We start from the raw sequence: 19677 nt of genomic DNA, 5'->3' as shown, positions 1-19677 counted from the left end.
TTTTTTTTTAAATTGCTACTTTTCCATCATCAATAGGGATTCCAAGCTAATGGAAACTACAGCTTTTCCCTTTCTGTAAAGTAAGCATGCTGAAAAGGAAGCCATTGTTCTTGCATTAATACAAAACAAAACAAAAAGTTTGAAATCTTGAAATTACCAAACCTGCCTGCCGATTATATCATTGCCACTGGTAGGTTTCTGAGTTGTCCACAGCCCTCTTCTGAGACACAGAGTGAGTAGACATACAGTATGTTTATAATAATGAGCAATATTCAACCATTCGCAGTACATTCACAGCAGAGGAAACCATGCAAGGCACCAATCTGCTTTTTTCGGGAGAAGTTAGGGATTCAGAGTCATAATCAAGGATACTTCGACACGAACTTTGGGGGAGCCTGGGATTGAACTGGGAACCTTCCCTTTCTCATGTGACCGCTCTACCTCCTGAGCCACTGCCACCACTGAGAATAAGCATGCACACTGCCAAAAACTACAGAGGCTCTTTGGATACAAAACAAAAACATTTATTTCCATAGTGAAAAAAGTGAGAAGAGAAAAAAAAAAGAAAAAAAGAAAAAGAAAAAAGAAACTCTCTGGCAAGAAAGATCACTAAAAACATGAATTGTAATAAATATGTGTGATTTATCAACAGATGGTGTAAACTGTAACGAGTGATGTGTCAGTCATTTATCCTCAGTTGCAAGGGGGGAAGCCTGATGGCTGCTTGCTTCACGTCTGCTGTGATGTCAACACCCAGCGGAGCTCTACAGCACCAGAAAATACAAATACAATTACTCAAATATATATCATAAGGATATAAATCTAACAATTATACAAATGCACATCATCAAATATCCAAAAATGTTTCGCACACACGGTTTTGAACAATGTATCCATGTCCGCATAAAGGACAGCATACAAGGACACAAATATTATTAAAGGTGCAGTGCAGTTACATTCACAAAATCAAGGCCTATGTATTCTTGATACAATAAGCACATCCCTCAGTACTCTATGGGTGTAAGTAACAGCGTCTCCACCGTAATGTGGCTGCCAATTATAGCAGAGACAGCACAATACTTTGCCAGCCTTTTTGGGCAAGTTGTTGGGTACAGTATGTCCTAGGCTGCCGATAAAAACTAATATTCTGCACCTATAGCCTAGCTCTGAGATGGAATGTAGGAGTGGTGGTATTTAATTAGCCTGACATTAGCCGGACTGATAACATGGATTCACTCACATGTTCCTCATACCGTGGAGGAACTTGAGAGTTGAGAGTGAATCCACGTTATCAGTCTGGCTAATGCCAGGCTAGTATTATGATCTTGGTCATAAAGGCTTCGCCTTCCTCTAGGCAAAAGTGCAAGCTATCTCTAATACAGACACTTCTCAACCACAGCAACATCTGGTGAATTAGCTGGCAAAGATGTAAAGATATCTTTACACGTCACACACGCACGCGCATGCACACACACGCACACACACACACACACACACACACACACACACACACACACACACACAGTCACACACACACACACACACACACACACACACTCACACACACACACACACACACACACACACACACACACACACACACACACACACACACACACACACACACACACACACACACACACACACAGGGAGGAAGATGTTGACATACTTGGGTTCGTATCTCACATCCTCATCAGGAGACAGAAGGCCCCTCCCTTCCCTGAGACGCTCCACGCCATTCCTAAAAAAACACACAACACATTCCCCACCCTTTACTTTTCAAGGACACCCATTTTGATATACAGTACATATTAGACCACAGACACCCCACACCCCCATTTCTTATCTCTGGAACCCCGATTTACACTGTAAAATCCTCAGTGTTACTTTAACTCTGATTGTACAAATGGAACAAAATGGATTCCATTGCAAGTGTGGAAAGTAAGGATTCTTAACTGCTTCTTCCTTGTGTTATTTCATTCAAGCATTATCTCAGCCTTGCCAAACTGTGAAGCGCTGAACAAATACACTGGTCTATATGGCCACTTGTCTGTGTCACATCTAAACAGACCTACAGTAACTATACAATGCTGTTTGCACTTGAGCCATGTTGCACCTTCAGTAGCTTAGATTTGTGCAGTTTAGTTTTTAACTCTGATCATATTTGAAACCGAGTTTGAGGTCTCAACGCTTAGTTGAAACTTGTAGTTTCTGTGTTGATTTTAGTTTGGACACCCCTCATTTCCCACACACTCATCTCCATAATACGCACCATGCTATCATCACTCCGTTGTCTGTGCAGAACTTAGCAGGTGGACAGAGCAGCTGAAGTCCTGTAGCCTCGGTGACCACGGCCAGAGCCCTGCGGATGTACTGGTTACTGGCCACCCCTCCGGAGACCACCTACAACCACACAGACAGCAATTACAACTTAACAATGTAGGCGACTAGGCGCACTTACAAATGTGCAAGATCGTAATAAATAGAGTAAGCATTAACTCTAGTCTAGAAAATAATAAAAAACAAGGTGAATGATCACACAAATAGAGTCCAGAGTAAACAGTGTACATTAACAAGCTTAAGCGTCATTCCCACCGGGCATGATAAAGATATAAAGATATCCTTTTAAAAATCGTTCTCAACTGAAGTGGATGGTAGTGTCCGCCACAACATGAGTGGATTTTTATTGTCTGTCAGTGTTTATATCATTGTAAAAATGTGGTTGCTTTGGGTCTAGCAACATCATACACGTTCCCAACAGGTGACCCAGCCGGGGTGATCAAGTCCCAGCTTACGTCCCAGTAGCTATCCACAATCAGTCCTATTAGGGGAAGATAAGGCCACTCAATCCGCTAACTACTCTGCCGAGACTGGGCGGTAAACCAATCTGGCACGTGGAAGGACTAGGCTCTGTAGTGTGGGTTGACTCCTGGCTTGGCCCCTCCTCAGTCTCACCAGGTCCACTCCTGCTCTCACCATGTTGAGGACCTGTGCGTTGCACAAGACTCCAGATGCAAATATTTCATTCGGCTGCTGCAGGTGGTTGGGCCGCAGGTGGTTGGGCCGCGGTAGTACTGCAAGCTCCACTTGGGCAAAGGTGGTGCTTGCGGCTTGGCCCTCCTAAAAGCCTCATCGTGGATTTGTTGGGCTTCTTCCTCACGGAAGACAAAGGCTGGGGCACTAACTAACCCAAATTATTTACGGCTATCGTTGTCGTTATCTTTGTGTGGACGCTACCATCCACTTCAGTTGAGAACTATTTTTAAATCGATATCTTTATCTTTATCGTGCCTGGTGGGAATGACACTTTAGGCTCCGATCAGTTTCAACCCTAGGGCTTAACTCCTGTATAACTGACCAGAGTGGGCTGACATGCTGGCAGGAGGCCTCTGCTCTTACAGAACAGGATGGCGCGGTGCGTTCGCTTCGCCAGGTGAGACGCCACGGTGTGCTGAGCGGCCGCTGCGATGTCACACACACATGACAACAACGTCCCTTTGTCTACACCTGTGGGAACACAAGACAGACACACACATACAGAGGCCTTTCACAAACACCAATAGAAATGCATACATTCAGTGGCCACTTTATTTCAACTACAATACTAGGCTTTTAGCAGGCGCTCTTATCCAGAGCGACTTCAAATAAGCAAGGCCTCATCAGTAATCAAGGATCAAGTTAACCCAAGAACCTAAACGTATCAGGAACATCTGTTCATTAATGCAGACAAACTACTCCTCCAAACAGGCTGCAACTCAGTATTATAAAGTATTGTATGCAGAACAAGCCAAGAGGTTCAGTTACAGCTCCACATCAGAATGAGCAGGTGAATGATCTATCTACATTAAGTGACTTTGAACGTGATACGATTGCTTGCTATTGCTAGACGAGGCGGCTCCAGCATCTCAGAAAGAACGACACCTCCTACAGTAATACAGCACTGGTCCCAATGTGTCTGGTGACTGAAGGGGTTCCAGGGGATCCCCAGCTAAATGATTGATAGGTTGAAACCAAACTGACCCTTATAACATGGCCACAGACTGTATATTAAAATATTTTCCACATTTATGTTTCAAAATGTACCTTTGACTATTTCAGAATACAGTGTATATAAAATATATTTGAATTCTCTGTGACTTACAGTATCTCATAACATTGGTTTAGTAGTATATTTCCAAACATGCCATACTGTACATTCTCTTGCAGATTAAGAATGAGGAACACAACCCTCTGTTCCTGTACAGCCGTCCATCCATCCGACAGCGAAGATAATTACCTTCCTCCTCCTCTTTCTTCACTGTGGCCATGGTGACCTGGTTGCGAAAGCCGGCAAAGGAGAAGTTACAGTCCAGCAGTTGTCCCATTGGCGTCCTGAAGAAGAATGCCCTCCGATCACCACGCTTCGCCAGCAGCTCAATGGCCTGGCCGCCGCTCAGCGTACCACATTCTGGGTGCTTTATCAGAGACAAACGTCTGGCTATCTGGAAAATAACAAAAACACACATTTTCTATTCATTCATTAAAGACTAAAACCATAGAGCAGTGGTGGAAGAAGAACTCTGATGTTTTACTTAAAACAGATAAACAATGTTCAAGTTGAAATATGATGCTGTCGGGAAGAAACCTTTTATCTCTATATTTTTTTACTACAGTATCACACAAAAATAGCAAAGAAATAGCCAATCTACAAGCTCAAAACACGCCACATCGTGCTTTGCGGCACACTTTGAGCCTGTATATCTGCTATCTTTGAATTTGAACCCCTGAAAAGTAACAGTTTTGGACATAATGAGGTTTCCACCCGACAGCAACGGATTGGTTTTGTCGTTACTTTGTCCAACGTGTCGCCCGGAGCCTCGTCCAGCGATTGGCCCAGGAGCAGGAAGTCATCGACTCCTCTGGCGAGAGCCAATAGGGAGTGGCCTCCTGAGATGAGGAGGACCAGAAAGGGGAAGTGGACGGGCTGGATCATCCGGACGGTCAGCGCGTGGGCCTCCATGTGGTGGATGGGGATGAATGGCAGGCCTTGGCACGATCACATGATTGAAGTTATTTAAGATCATTTGCAATTATCACTACAATTGTTTCCTTTCACTCACGAATCCATCCATTGAGATGGATTCATGAATTGACGGAAAAGATTCTAAAATAGAAGAAATAGCAGACCTAGAAGCTCACTATGTGCGTTGGGAGCTTGCTTGTATATCAGCTATTTCCACGATTTCAATCTTTTTTTTTATGGCCCGTTTATGCCAGGCATAGTACATTATTTATTTGGATTTATTGGTATCAGTCATTGTCAGTCTTTTCTTTATATATTTAGGTTATTTATCATGTTTGTTTACAAAGCCTAAAAGGCAATCACAAATGTAATTTTTATTTATTCATTTCATTAAATCGTCAATAGGCCGGGGCACCTGCTGGCCTACTGGCGCACTTAGGCATTGCCACATAGGCATGGATGCCTGGCGGCGTCGCCGGTTTGATTCCCGATCTGGACGACCTTTGCCGCATGTCACTCCCCATCTCTCCCCCCATTTACTGTCAGTCTACTGTCCTATCAATAAAAAGCATAAAAGCCCAAAAGCAAATCTTTAAAAAAAAAAAGAAGTTGGGTCTGTTCTCACTTCCTTCAAAGGTGTTACCGATGATACTAATGAAGGCTCTAGTCCATAACAGAGCAGTGGTTTTCAAACCTTTTATTTCCAGGACCCCCATAACTCTGAGAATGTAAAAATGGAACCAAATGGACCCTTACGGGTCCATTTGGTTCCATTTGTACACTCTCAGAGGTACACATTTTTTTTAGGGGTCATTTTGAACCCCCAAGGAATCATGAGGGTCCTGAGACCCACTGGTGTATCCAGTGAGCCAACATGCACAATATCAGTACCCTGACTCTGTTTGACCAGAATGGAACAGAGCCTTAATTAGTATCATTGGTAACACCTGTGAAGGAAGTGAGAAGAGACCCAACTTCACTCCAAAATGGCCTGTGTGCATATAGCCTCTTGCAATTATCTGTATGACGATTAACCGGCAATTAATATTTCGTTATGGCGACACGGCCCATAAGGGTTTTACCATGGCTCCTGACGAAGTTCAAACTGAACTCCAGACCCACGGACAGGCTCAGAGCCAGGCCTGGTTTGACTGTGGTGGCCACGGCAGACAGCTGGCTGGGGCACACGCCGCTCATCTCCAGCGCTTCCTGGACCACACGCGACATGTGTTCCCTGTGCAGCTGCTGGGCCACTGTCGGGATGATGCCTCCAGTCCTACCGTAGGAAACACATGTTAACCACACAGGGATTCAAAAAAATCACACCCGTGTGAAGTGGAGCTGTGTGTGTGTGTGTGTGTGTGTGTGTGTGTGTGTGTGTGTGTGTGTGTGTGTGTGTGTGTGTGTGTGTGTGTGTGTGTGTGTGTGGATCATGTGTACCGATTTTTGTGACATTTGAAGAAAATATGTAGGAAAAGGAGCAAAAAGTGTGTTTTGGAGAAAATTCAAGATGGCGGAAAATCTATCATGGCGCAAATGGGCGTGGCCTATATGGGGAGATGCGTCATGACCCAAGGAATCCAGGGAAAAAATAATTTTAATTTTCCGACCTACGGTTCAAGAGTTACAGGCCAAAACGTAAAGTGGGGTGTTATGGCGCCACCATGCGGCAAAATGACACAATTATTTTTTATTTAATCCTTGAAATCATTATGAACCTCCTCTCCAAGTCTTGAAACTCTAGCCCCTATGGTTTGCGAGAGACAAATAATTGAATGTGAGTTTTTGCGATTCCCATTATAAGTCAATGGGGAAAATTAATTCACTAATAAATTAATATCAATTAAACTATTGAACCTTTCTCTTAGCAAGTTACTAGCCCACGATTCCCGAGTAAGCCGGTCGATTTGACATATGGCGCGAGTGTGTGGTGGCAAAACTGTGGGACTAGTAGCGTGCCGAAGTTTAGGAAGTTCAGGCTACATACACACAGACAGACAGACAGACAGACAGACCCACACGGCCACGTATAGGGAGCCTGTGCTTCACACAGCTCCAAAAACACTTTATAGACCTATATACAGATCAATCTAAGAAATATATATATATTGTGTAAAAAGCATTGCAGATGCCCTAACACCCCAAATCATAACTGACTGCGCACACTTCCCACTGGAATTCAAGCAACTCTGACCTCAAAAGGTTATAAATCCTTGTTTTGAGTGGTCTCGTGTAATATTGTAATGTTCCTTGTTTTGAGTGGTCTCGTGTAATATTGTAATGTTTGGAAATATGGACTTTTGATATTCATGAGCTGTGTGCCATAAATATTCGCAAAAAAGTTTTGGAATAATTCACTGAATGTGCAATGTATTTAGAACATATGAAAGTTTCAAAAAATATATGAAAGTTTCAAGAAAATGTACTTTTACACAATATTTTACAATTTCTTTTTAGATTGAATGATCTGTACTTAGTCAAATGCACCTGAGTTGCAACCGTAATTGGTTATGCTCCTTTTTCACTCTACCAAATCTCTTTGCCAAAAATAGTCTAAAATGTTTTCTATAAGCTCACGACGATTTTTAGCGAATGTCCCCCCACAATAGGGATGCTAGGGTTTAAAGGTGGACATTTTTGTTAGGCCATTCCCAATGTATTATTTGTGAAACAGCGTGAAAGAAGCTCCCCCACAGTAGAGCTGTGTTTCCAAGATGCTGAATCTGAACATTAGTTAATCACTAGGCCGCAAAACCCTTGGTTATGCAATACCCGTTATACACGTTGAGTACTTAGTGCAGTACCCATTATTATAGCACTCGGAGGCCAGTCTAGGACGTCATATTGATGACTGCAGTGAGGGTTCTTCTTATATCGGTCAGACTGTCCGGTTATGGCTGAGACAGACACACATAGATTTTTAGCATTTATGCAAGGATTAAGGCCTATCAGTGATGTCAGTCAAATTTGGGCACTGTTTCAGTCCAATCATAGCCAGCCATGTGGCTGTTTATACCATGCCGGGGACGCCATACAGACAGACATCACACAGGCAGACATTTGGTAGTTTAATAGTTAGACATGTATTCTATTGCTAGTTGAGCCATTCTATTAATCTTAATCTTATAAAAATGACAGAAATCAGTTGTGGCGACAGAGAACTTTAATCCATGTTACCATATAGTAACCAATGCCATACATTTCAGAACCGTCTGTTTCCCCTTCACGCCCATGTATGGAGATCCCTGATGTCATCAGTATGACGTCATAGTACTGGCCTCCAAGTACTAAACTACTCTGACAATGGGTAGCCTACAACAGGTACCCTGGGGTTCCACATTATGCAATACCCATTGTACCCCTTGGACTACTTATATATTTGTATACAAACAATGTCATGATAGTTAGCCTGTCTTGTCTGAAATATGTATTTTTATTGCCAGACCCATGAAATGGGTAGGCCTACATAAGCAAATGTCGGTCTGTCTGTCTGTCCGGGTTTTCTATATAAAGGGTATATATGATGATGACATGATGACATGCCTACAAAAGGCATGATGTCATAAATGATGATGACAGACAGGGGGTCTGGCACAACCAGGTTGACCTGGTCTAGTTTATTGTAGGCCTACATTGTGACTGTCATGAGATGTACGTTTTCCCCATAAACACTTGTGTAAGACTTGTGTAAGATGAATCAATGCATGATACAAGTCCTTGTCATTGACTTTTTATGTCCCTGATTTGTTTCAACTTGCAATAGAATTCCAACATGAACTGGACCAGTCACAGTAGTCCTCAAAGTGGGGTCTAGGGACTCTGGGTTCCTTTTGGGAGGTCTAAATTGACCCTACAACTACAAGTACGTAACTCTGACAGTGTACAAATGAAACCCAAATCTGGTCAGAGTTAAGGGGAGAGTGGGAGACCTTGACATTTTAAAGTTTGAGAACTACTGAACTATAGACATATGCAAGTGAAAATGCAAAGCAGACCTCAGATGGACTTCTTTCTGAGAATGAAGAGCTTCTCCCAGTATGGTCCCATTGTGGTCCAGCACAGCAGCTCCAGTGTCATCACAGCTGCTCTCTATGCCCAGAACCAGCCTAGTGCTACTGTTGTTGTTAGCTGCTGCACAGTACAGCCTGTGCACTGGAAACCTCCTCTGCACTGCACTCAACAACATATTCATCAAGAAAACATAACGTCAGGACTGAATATGAATATAACTGGACAAACCTTCCTCAAAATGTAAAACCATAGAGTTATGTGCAAAACACAACACACAGGTCGGTGTGGGCGTGTTGCTTGTAAACAATTCCGTGCAGCAACAAAGTGACCTCTGCGAAATCCAAAAGAGTCATTGGGGGAAAAAAGGCAATGTTTTCATCAATCAATACCGACAGGCAGGGAGTTATTGTTGTACATGAATAATAGTGGTGTTGTTATTGTCACCATACTCGAGTATAACATTAACATTAATTATAAATGAATGGAACAGAAGGCCATTACGCCTCGTTTTCAGGGGGACATTTCTATCGGGTACAACTGGAGAGAAGCATGGAAAGGGAACGTTTGTGAAGCTGAGGTAATTGCGTTAATTTAGCCAGAACAGACGGACTGTTTGTTTTTATTTGGAGCCATTTTGGTGGCGAGTCTTCTAAACTCATCGACGGTGGAGACGTTGTGGTTCAGGACGCCGCTGGAAGAACAGTAAACATAACAGTAAACGACAGCAGTAAATTCAACGGGCTGAATGGTGCCGAGCCAGGTATAATACTCGCGCTGACCGGGGAGGGGCGCCAATTTGCTTCCCAGTGTGTGGATACTGGACTCGTCTTCATTCACAGAGGTAAAGTAGTAGAAAGCACAGAAGGAACAGTGATTTATTTTTAAACATTTTCATGTCAAAGACCGCTAAATTGATGTCTATGTGGCCGCGGAGCTTGTAGATAAGGCTATTCGAAGCGAAAATAAAACGGGGCTCAAGAAGTGGTTTAACTGTTCCTCATTTTGCCGTGGACCCCATGGAACCCCCTCAATGATCCCTGGCCGGGGGTCCGTTGAGATTAATGCTTGTTTGTTTGATTTGTTTGATATTTTTTATGTTGTGTATATAGTTTTTTCTTTTAGTCAAACTAAATATAGTCAAACTTTGACTGTATGAGTGACTCATGAGGGTTTAAAACAGAACCACCAATTAATCATGTTTCTTAGTGCCTAAACTTTAAGAAACATGCTATTGAGCTTTATTGTAGTAAATATATATAGGCCTACATATATATATATATATATATATATATATATATATATATATATATTATATATACAGATAATATGTGGTACATTATGTGGGTGGTGGAAGAACATGTTCTGGTTCTGTGATGTAGAGATGAGGACACCCATCTGTACAGGGCTCCTATAAAGGAGGCTACACTCGATACGTCACCAGTTTGTGTGTAACACCTGGAAGTGCAGCTCTATATAAGGTCACGTGGTGTAAATCATTTTCTCCATTCAGAGTCAGACCACACTTTGTGTATTGAGCAATCTGGGAACCCAGTATTTCGAGTGACTGGTTGTAGGTTTATAGAGATATTGTTAATCCTTAAATAGTAAATTAAATACAAATAAAAAGGTTACATTTTACTGTCATTTTGACAGTTGACAACATTTGTCAACATTAGCGCTCTTAGAAGAACGAACAGTTGATTCAGTGACTTTCCTTTTTAAAGGAGAAACATTCCGTCCCATGTCGGACTTTTCACTGGAACGTGGCGCAATGCAGCAGCAGCGTCCCCCTCTTCCCGACAGCGTCCCGGAGGAGTTCCATCGCTTCGTGGTGAAAGACGCCCCGCCCACCGTCTTCTACGTCCCGGACTTCATCAGCGAAGAAGAGGAGGCCCACTTGCTGGAGCAGGTGTACCGCTCGCCCCGGACCAAGTGGACGCAGCTGTCCGGCCGCCGGCTGCAGAACTGGGGAGGCCTGCCCTGCGGCTCCAAGAAGGGCATGCTGGCGGAAAAGATCCCCGACTGGCTGCAAGGGTACTGCGACCGCGTCTCTGCCCTGGGCACGTTCGCCGGCAAGGCGGCCAACCACGTGCTGGTGAACGAGTACAAGCCCGGGGAGGGGATCATGCCGCACGAGGACGGCCCCCTGTACCACCCCACGGTCACCACGGTCAGCCTGGGCTCCCACACGCTGCTGGACTTCTACAGGCCTGTGGGTGAGGGAGATGACGACGGCCTCCCGGAGACGGACGAGAACCGCTACGTGCTGTCGCTGCTGGTGCAGCCGCGCAGCCTGCTCATCCTCCAGCGGGACATGTACGAGCGCTTCCTCCACGGCATCCAGCCGCGCGCTGAGGACGTGCTCACAGAGAGGCACGTGGCGAACCTGTCGGCCGCCGGGGCGGCGCCGGAGGACACACTGACGCGAGGGACCAGGGTGTCCCTCACCATACGACACGTTCCCAAAGTCCTAAAGGCCAAGTTCATCCTGGGGAGGAAATGAAGCTTCCAACTGTTTGATTATTAGTATTATTATATCATTTTGTGTACGTCAGTGGTTCTCAACCTGTGGGTTGGGAGGGGGGATCACTTCACTTCATGACAGTGAAGTGACCATTTAATGTATTTTTAATACCTCAAAAGAAAAGAATAAAGCATTACTGCATCAAAAACAAACTAGGCTATAAAAACGTTTTGAAAATAGCCGATCTACAAGGTCTCAACTCATAACTATTAACTCACAATATTTACGTATTTGTGGACCGAGTAAAACTAAACGTAATGTCTCAACTCCTACAATTCCAACTTATAAATTGTTAGGTTGTTGGTCTCCAGTTCAAATATGATTATCTTGGGGGTCACAGCCTGAAAAGGTTGAGAACCACTGGTGTACGTATTAAAGTCTTAAAAAAAAAGCTTTAAATCTGTCATCTGACTTACATAAACCTGCAGATACCCTGTAATTGTGGGGCTGAGTGATATGGCAGAAATCACTGTTTTCCACTTTTCTTTGATGATGGCTAGCCAGATTGGTGTTCACCAAACAATCAATCACACGTGTCTGAGATGGGGGGAGGGGCCGGGTGTGTGTGTAGCAGGCAGCATTCACTTTGCTGTGCTTCTCCATTCTACACTACTATGACGTTTACAGTTGGTGCTGGTGTGAATAATAAATCAATGACCATTTACGATTATTAATAATATATTAGTATATATTTGGTTGAAAAACCAAGCCATAAAATAATAATAATAAATATATATTATATATGTTACAGTCAGTTTGGGTAACTCAGTCAGATCGTGGTAAGAGCGCTTGTTTTGTCGTTCACCACACACCAATCACCACCAGATGGCGACAACAGCCGTTCACTAGTGTAGGCGCTGACGTCACTCGTTTGCGACTCTCTTTCTTTATTTACTAGCCTAGCTCGGCAGTGTTTAGCCATTAGCTTACTATGCCTTACTCTAACCCTAACCCTAACCTTAACCTCAGTAAAACTATGCCTAACCCTAACCCTAACCTCCGTGGGGTGAGGCGCTATCATTCCTGCCGACGCTACGTTGTTGTGGCTCAAAACGACCGCTTGTTCCGCCCCGCGCCGCACGACGAGTGCTCCGTTTCTCGATCTGACTGTTTCTCTATCTAACCGTGACATATATTGATATATATATTGATATACAAAGTATATATACATATTATTTTACATTTTTGATTATGAAATATTAACATTGTTTTTTGATTAATCAATTGATTCATCGAAAATCGATTCATCGTTGACATCCCTAATCAGGATGCAAGTGTTTGACGGGGTGGTACAGCTTGGGGTGGTACAGCTTGGTCCGTTCTTTGAATAGAATCTCCTCATCCTCCTCACCAGACTTGGTCTCCACCTTTGGCAGCGACACAATAGGCTCAAAATGGATGTCCACATTATTGCACTCATATCACGATTTTTGAAGCGGTGAAAACCGCTTCCAATGAGTGGCTTTGTGTGTCCCACGCCCATATATGGTCATTTCAGTCCAGAATGAACAGGTTTTTTCAAAAACAAAATGTGTGTTTGATGTCCATATATGGTCATCTCAGTCCAGAATGAACAGGCTTTTTCAAAAACAATGTATGTCACCTCATGTCCATATATGGTCACTCCAGTCCAGAATGAACAGTTTTTTTCTGTCCCGTACGTCCAGAATATCAGTCCAGAATGAATAGACTTTTTCAAAAAGCAAAATGTGTGTCCCATGTCCATATATGGCCATTTCAGTTCAGAATGAATAGGATTTATCTGTCCTGTACGTCCAGAATATGTGTGTAGTGTCCCTCCCGGTCTGATGAATGGATACTTTGAGGATTGGTCAAGCTTCACATGATAATTTGGCCCTCCATTCTTTATATATTCATTCAGAATATATAAAGAATTTAGAATTCAGAATATATAAAGAATGAATAGATCACAGAGTCCATAACTGTATAGATGTATAGATCACAGAGTTCATAACTCTAGAACACATAGAATAAAAGTTCACCGCTTCACTTCGAACCGAGGTTTGATTTTTATAATGTGGTTACTGCCCAGCCCTAAACTCGGAACCAGGCCTGCACAATTCTGACCATAAATGCTATTGCAATGTTTTCTCTGAATATTGTTACAACACTAATGTGTATGACACTGCAATGTTGGGTGTAGGGACCACCAAGACCCCTTGAAGGTCTGTAACTCAGAGTGTACACAAACACAGGTTTTGATGGTGTAGATTGGGGTCTTGGAGATTTGAAAAACTGTATCAAACAAACTAGGGATCCTTGAAATGAAGACGCAATGAAAAGCAGAGCTTTAGATTACAAAATATTTGTGTATGTCTGTGGCCAAATACATATGAATGTGTGGGTCTTTCGACATGAATATGGTTGAGAACCACTGGTATAAAAATCACAATTTATTGTCACATAATGGTTTACAGGTGTAATGAAGTACTCCCCCCCCCCCCCCCTTTTTTTTTTCCTGCACACACCATCATTCTGTAGTTTTGATCCAAAACACATAGCATAGTAGTAGCAGGTATGCACAGATGTTTAGAACAATTGATTGACTTGAATATTTTATTAACAATTATTTGAAAAATTGTATCAAACAAACTAGGGATCCTTGAAATGAAGACGGTTGAGAATCACTGGTTTGTGATGTTTCCAAATACCTGGGCTGTCATTTACTTTTTTATCAGGAGAACGTTTGATTGTCTTGACCTCAGTCCCTAAGCATCTGATATGACAACTGTCTTATACTGTAGATTTACCTTTCAGATATTGCCAAATTACTGTATGAGATACATTTCTGTGGAAACTGTATTTGCCCTATATTGTACAATAAAACACAATATACCTTGTATTGTGCAAACCCAGTCGATAAGCATTTGATACATAAGATGTCTCAGGTATTAATGCCACAAACTTAATGTAATTATGTGTTTATTTGTTAAGATCCCCATTAGCTGTGCCCTAAAGCACAGCTAGTTTAAGTCTAATGAAAGTCTCAAGTGGACACTGAATCCAATACTCCATTAGTCTCTCTAGAGTCCAGACAGAAGTGGCTCAAACATTGTGTGAGCATTTAACCACTTGAACCCTAGTATGCATATTCTGGGGGGAATATTCGTAGAAAATAGAAGATCTCACAACGCATCACAGACCTGCTATTTTTGGTAATGACTTTTTGGTGTAGAGGGGAAAAAAAGAGCACAGTGTACAGTGCCAAAAGTCAAGTGTATTAATTACTGTAAATCAAGCTTAGCTATTATAATTCTAACTGTTCTTGCTGTTCTACATACAGCCAGATAGTTGAAGTATGAAATATTCCAGACCATTGCATTTTATGGAAGATGCTTGTATTTTATTGCTAACTTTGACAGACTCAAACACCCTTTCATTTTAAAATAACTAGCAACTGAAAATAGTCTACAAGCTCATTGTGAGTTTGTAGCCTTGTATTTTTGGTGTGCCACATGCTTCTATTGAAGACATGCTGGCTTCTGTGCAATCTAAATTACTGATAACTTTAATTGATGTGTCCATATCAATTAACATGACTGGTGAGGTGTTCACTGGATGTTCACAATTATGTTAGAGTTGATAATAAATACACACTACACAGTTAATGTTGCTTTTGTATGTTCACTGACTTCTTTTGAAGTGCAAACAATTTAGGCAATTTAAGTCTAAATTGTAAGTAAGAAGTATTTTTTTGGATATTCAAGATTAGCTCATCTACAAGCTCATTACAAAATATTTGTATATGTCCGGGCCAAATTCATATCAATGTGTGTGTGGGTCTTTGACATGAAAATGTTTGAGAACCACTGGTATAATTAAAAATCACAATTTATTGTCATATATTTGGTTTACAGGTGTAAATAAGTACTTGTTACCCCTTTTTTCCTGCACACTCCATCATTCTGTAGATTTGATCCAGAACATATAGCACAGTAGTAGCAGGTATGCACAGATGTTCAGAACAATTGAATGACTTGAATATTTTATTAACATGATTATTAACGGTATAGGTAGTACAGTCAGTAGGCCATCCTGGAGAAGGGTCTGTGATTCTGGAACATCCTGACCCAAGTCCTGTGGTTCTTGAACCTCCTCACTCAGGGTCTGTGGTTCTGGAGTCTTCTGGCCCAGGTTCTGTGGTTCTGGAGTCTCCTGGCCCATGTTCTGTGGTTCTGGAGTCTTCCGGCCCAGTTTCTGTGGTTCTGGAGTCTCCTGGCCCAGGTTCTGTCGTTCTGGAGTCTTCTGGCCCAATGTCTGTGGTTCTGGAGTCTCCTGGCCCAGGGTCAGTGGCTCTGGAACCTCACCCAGGGAGTCTCTTGGCCTGGGACCTTTGGTTCTGGGGCCTCCTGGCCCAGGGGCAGTGGTTCTGGAGTCTCTTGACCTGGGACCTTTGGTTCTGGGGCCTCCTGGCCCATAGCCTGTGGTTCTAGAACTTCCTGACTCAAGGCCTGTAGTTCTGGAACCTCCTCGCCCAGGGCCTGTGGTTCTGGAGTCTGTTGGCCTGGGACCTTTGGTTGGGGCCTCGTGGCCCATAGCCTGTGGTTCTAGAACATCCTGACTCAAGGCCTGTAGTTCTGGAACCTCCTCGCCCAGGGCCAGTGGTTCTGGAGTCTCTTGGCCTGGGACCTTTGGTGCTGGGGCCTCCTGGCCTAGGGTCTGTGGTTCTGGAGTCTCCTGGACCAGGGTCTGTGGTTCTGGAGTCTGCTGGCCCTCAGTCTGTGGTTCAGGAGTCTCCTGGCCCAGGGTCTGTGGTTCTGGAGTCTCCTGGGGCAGGGTCTGTGGTTCTAGAGTCTCCTGGCCCAGGGTCAGTGGCTCTGGAACCTCACCCAGGGAGTCTCTTGGCCTGGGACCTTTGGTTCTGGGGCCTCCTGGCCCAGGGGCAGTGGTTCTGGAGTCTCTTGACCTGGGACCTTTGGTTCTGGGGCCTCCTGGCCCATAGCCTGTGGTTCTAGAACTTCCTGACTCAAGGCCTGTAGTTCTGGAACCTCCTCGCCCAGGGCCTGTGGTTCTGGAGTCTGTTGGCCTGGGACCTTTGGTTGGGGCCTCGTGGCCCATAGCCTGTGGTTCTAGAACATCCTGACTCAAGGCCTGTAGTTCTGGAACCTCCTCGCCCAGGGCCAGTGGTTCTGGAGTCTCTTGGCCTGGGACCTTTGGTGCTGGGGCCTCCTGGCCTGGGGTCTGTGGTTCTGGAGTCTCCTGGACCAGGGTCTGTGGTTCTGGAGTCTGCTGGCCCTCAGTCTGTGGTTCAGGAGTCTCCTGGCCCAGGGTCTGTGGTTCTGGAGTCTCCTGGGGCAGGGTCTGTGGTTCTAGAGTCTCCTGGCCCAGGGTCAGTGGCTCTGGAACCTCACCCAGGGAGTCTCTTGGCCTGGGACCTTTGGTTCTGGGGCCTCCTGGCCCAGGGGCAGTGGTTCTGGAGTCTCTTGACCTGGGACCTTTGGTTCTGGGGCCTCCTGGCCCATAGCCTGTGGTTCTAGAACTTCCTGACTCAAGGCCTGTAGTTCTGGAACCTCCTCGCCCAGGGCCTGTGGTTCTGGAGTCTGTTGGCCTGGGACCTTTGGTTGGGGCCTCGTGGCCCATAGCCTGTGGTTCTAGAACATCCTGACTCAAGGCCTGTAGTTCTGGAACCTCCTCGCCCAGGGCCAGTGGTTCTGGAGTCTCTTGGCCTGGGACCTTTGGTGCTGGGGCCTCCTGGCCTAGGGTCTGTGGTTCTGGAGTCTCCTGGACCAGGGTCTGTGGTTCTGGAGTCTGCTGGCCCTCAGTCTGTGGTTCAGGAGTCTCCTGGCCCAGGGTCTGTGGTTCTGGAGTCTCCTGGGGCAGGGTCTGTGGTTCTAGAGTCTCCTGGCCCAGGGTCTGTGGTTCTAGAGTCTCCTGGCCCAGGGTCTGTGGTTCTAGAGTCTCCTGGCCCAGGGTCTGTGGTTCTAGAGTCTCCTGGCCCAGGGTCTGTGGTTCTAGAGTCTCCTGGCCCAGGGTCTGTGGTTCTAGAGTCTCCTGGCCCAGGGTCTGTGGTTCTAGAGTCTCCTGGCCCAGGGTCTGTGGTTCTAGAGTCTCCTGGCCCAGGGTCTGTGGTTCTAGAGTCTCCTGGCCCAGGGTCTGTGGTTCTAGAGTCTCCTGGCCCAGGGTCTGTGGTTCTAGAGTCTCCTGGCCCAGGGTCAGTGGTTCTGGAACCTCCTTGCCCAGGGTCTGTGTTTCTGGAGTCTCTTGGCCTGGGACCTTTGGTGCTTGGGCCTCTTGGCCTAGGGTATGTGGTTGTGGAGTCTCCTGGCTCTCAGTCTGTGGTTCTGGAGTCTCCTGGTCCAGGGTCAGTGGTTTTGGAGTCTCCTGGCCCAGGGTCTGTGGTTCTGGAGTCTCTTGGCCCACAGCCTGAGGCTCTGTGCCTGCTTGAAGCGCCTGTGGTTCTAGAACATCCTGACTCCAGGTCTGTGGTTCTTGGGTCTCTTGGCCTGGGGCCTCCTGGCCCAGGGTCTGTAGTTCTGGAGTCTCCAGGCCCAGGGTCTGTTGTTCTGGAGTCTCCTGGCCCAGGGTCTGTGGTTCTGGAGTCTCCTGGACCAGGGTCTGTGGTTCTGGAGTCTCCTGACCCGGGGTCTGTGGTTCTGGAGTCTCCTGACCCTGGGACAGTGGTTCTGGAGTTTCCTGGTCCAGGGTCTGTGGTTCTGGAATCTCCTGGCCCAGGGTCAGTGGTTCTGGAGCCTCGTTGCCCAGGGTCTGTGGTTCTGGAGTCTCCTTGCCCGCGGTCGGTGTTTCTGGAGTCTTTTGACCTGGGACCTTTGGTGCTGGGGCCTCTTGGCCTAGGGTCTGTGGTTCTGGAGCCTCTTGGCCCACAGCCTGTGGTTCTGGAGTCTCCTGGCCCTCAGTCTGTGGTTCTGGAGTCTCCTGGCCCAGCGTCAGTGGTTTTGGAGTCTCTTGGCCCACAGCCTGTGGTTCTGTGCCATCTTGAAGCACCTGTGGATCTAGAACATCCTGACTCCAGGTCTGTGGTTCTGGGGTCTCTTGGCCTGGGGCCTCCTGGCCCAGGCTTTGTGGTTCTGGAGTCTCCAGGCCCAGTGTCAGTGGTTCTGGAGTCTCTTGGCCTGGGACCTTTGGTGCTGGGGCCTCCTGGCCCAGGGTCAGTGGTTCTGGAGTCTCCTGGTCCAGGGTCAGTGGTTCTGGAGTCTCCTGGTCCAGGGTCAGTGGTTCTGGAGTCTTCTGGCCCACAGCCTGTGGTTCTTCTCCATCCTGGAGAAGGGTCTGTGGTTCTGGAACTTCCTCACCCAGGGTTTGTCGTTTTGGAATGTTCTGACCCAGGGTCTGTGGTTCTGGAGTAACCTGGCCTGGGTCCTTTGCTGGGGCCTCCTGGCCCAGGGTCTGTGGTTCCAGAGACTCCTGGCCCATGCTCTTCTGGCACTTACAGAAGGTCTTCCTGAAAGATTCAGCCAAGTCAGGGGTCTTGAACATAGCTGCCAGCTGTTCTACTTGGCCCTCGCCCTCTGAGTAGTCTGTGGCTGTCCAGACCAAGGCCTTGGCTGATGATTTCATGGGTTTGAGCTCCATGGCCTGGGAGATGGTGTGGTTGGCACACACCTTCAGCACCTGCTCACGCCTCATCAGGATGCGGTAGAAGTGTTTGACAGGGTGGAAGAGGATTTTGATTTCGCCCACTCCGCGCTCCTTCCACTGATTAAGGGCTCGGTCCCAGCGGTACAGCTTGGTCCGATCTTTGAAGAGGATCTTCTCATCCTCCTCACCAGACTTGGTCTCCACCCTTTGCAGTGACACAACAGGCTCAAAAGGGATGTCTACATTACTGGATGCTTCCTCTTTGTCACTGCCCTCTTCCTCTCTGCCATGCTTTGGTGCTGGTTGTACTGAAGCTCCAAAGACCATATCCGGGGCTTGCTTTCCAATTGCAAAATTGTCACCACTAATTGTGGCCAGGTCAGTGAATGAGTGGCTTCCAAACGTGTTGAACCCAACAAAGTCTTGAGAAGGAGCAGTAGTAGTAGTGTAAATGGTGGAGTCAGGTTCAGAGGTCTTTTTAGTTGACAGGTCTATGGGAGCACTGCTGATAGGGACCACACTCTGGGCCTCTGTGGACTGCTCTTGGGGTGTGGAAGACTCTACAGTCTTCTGCTGCAAGGCT

At 45.7% G+C, this 19677-nt stretch overlaps 2 protein-coding genes across 2 annotated transcripts; one reads left to right on the top strand and one right to left on the bottom strand.

Annotated features, from left to right (window-relative positions):
* Positions 1 to 652: 652 nt before the first annotated feature.
* Positions 653 to 9226, bottom strand: osgepl1 (O-sialoglycoprotein endopeptidase-like 1). Its single transcript, XM_080753086.1, has 8 exons — positions 8998 to 9226; positions 6085 to 6278; positions 4832 to 5025; positions 4277 to 4481; positions 3359 to 3507; positions 2273 to 2403; positions 1670 to 1741; positions 653 to 764 (listed from the first exon to the last, which is right to left on the bottom strand). Exons 1-8 carry the CDS (start codon positions 9192 to 9194, stop codon positions 680 to 682), a joined length of 1227 nt encoding a protein of 408 aa, XP_080609212.1. The 5' UTR covers positions 9195 to 9226; the 3' UTR covers positions 653 to 679.
* Positions 9227 to 9588: 362 nt separating this feature from the next.
* alkbh6 (alkB homolog 6) lies at positions 9589 to 11981 on the top strand. The gene is made up of 2 exons (XM_080752484.1): positions 9589 to 9854; positions 10738 to 11981. The coding sequence occupies exon 2, from the start codon at positions 10755 to 10757 to the stop codon at positions 11514 to 11516; it is 762 nt and encodes a 253-aa protein (XP_080608610.1). The 5' UTR covers positions 9589 to 9854; positions 10738 to 10754; the 3' UTR covers positions 11517 to 11981.
* The last annotated feature ends 7696 nt before the right edge of the window (positions 11982 to 19677 follow it).

Source organism: Nannobrachium achirus (assembly GCF_963921795.1).
Source record: "Nannobrachium achirus genome assembly, chromosome: 22".
Lineage (NCBI taxonomy): Eukaryota > Metazoa > Chordata > Actinopteri > Myctophiformes > Myctophidae > Nannobrachium > Nannobrachium achirus.
Note: the sequence above shows the minus strand (reverse complement) of the source record. Positions and strands in the feature narration are given on the sequence as shown.

Bases quoted from the DNA above. Each gene is read 5' to 3' on its own strand.
- osgepl1 (XM_080753086.1), bottom strand. From the start codon at position 9,194: ATGAATATGTTGTTGAGTGCAGTGCAGAGGAGGTTTCCAGTGCACAGG. The intron at 6,279-8,997 runs GTCTGCTTTGCA...TTCCTACGGTAG, and splicing joins CAGAAAGAAGTCCATCTGAG to GACTGGAGGCATCATCCCGA. The intron at 765-1,669 runs GTATGTCAACAT...CTGGTGCTGTAG, and splicing joins GATGTGAGATACGAACCCAA to AGCTCCGCTGGGTGTTGACA.
- alkbh6 (XM_080752484.1), top strand. From the start codon at position 10,755: ATGTCGGACTTTTCACTGGAACGTGGCGCAATGCAGCAGCAGCGTCCC.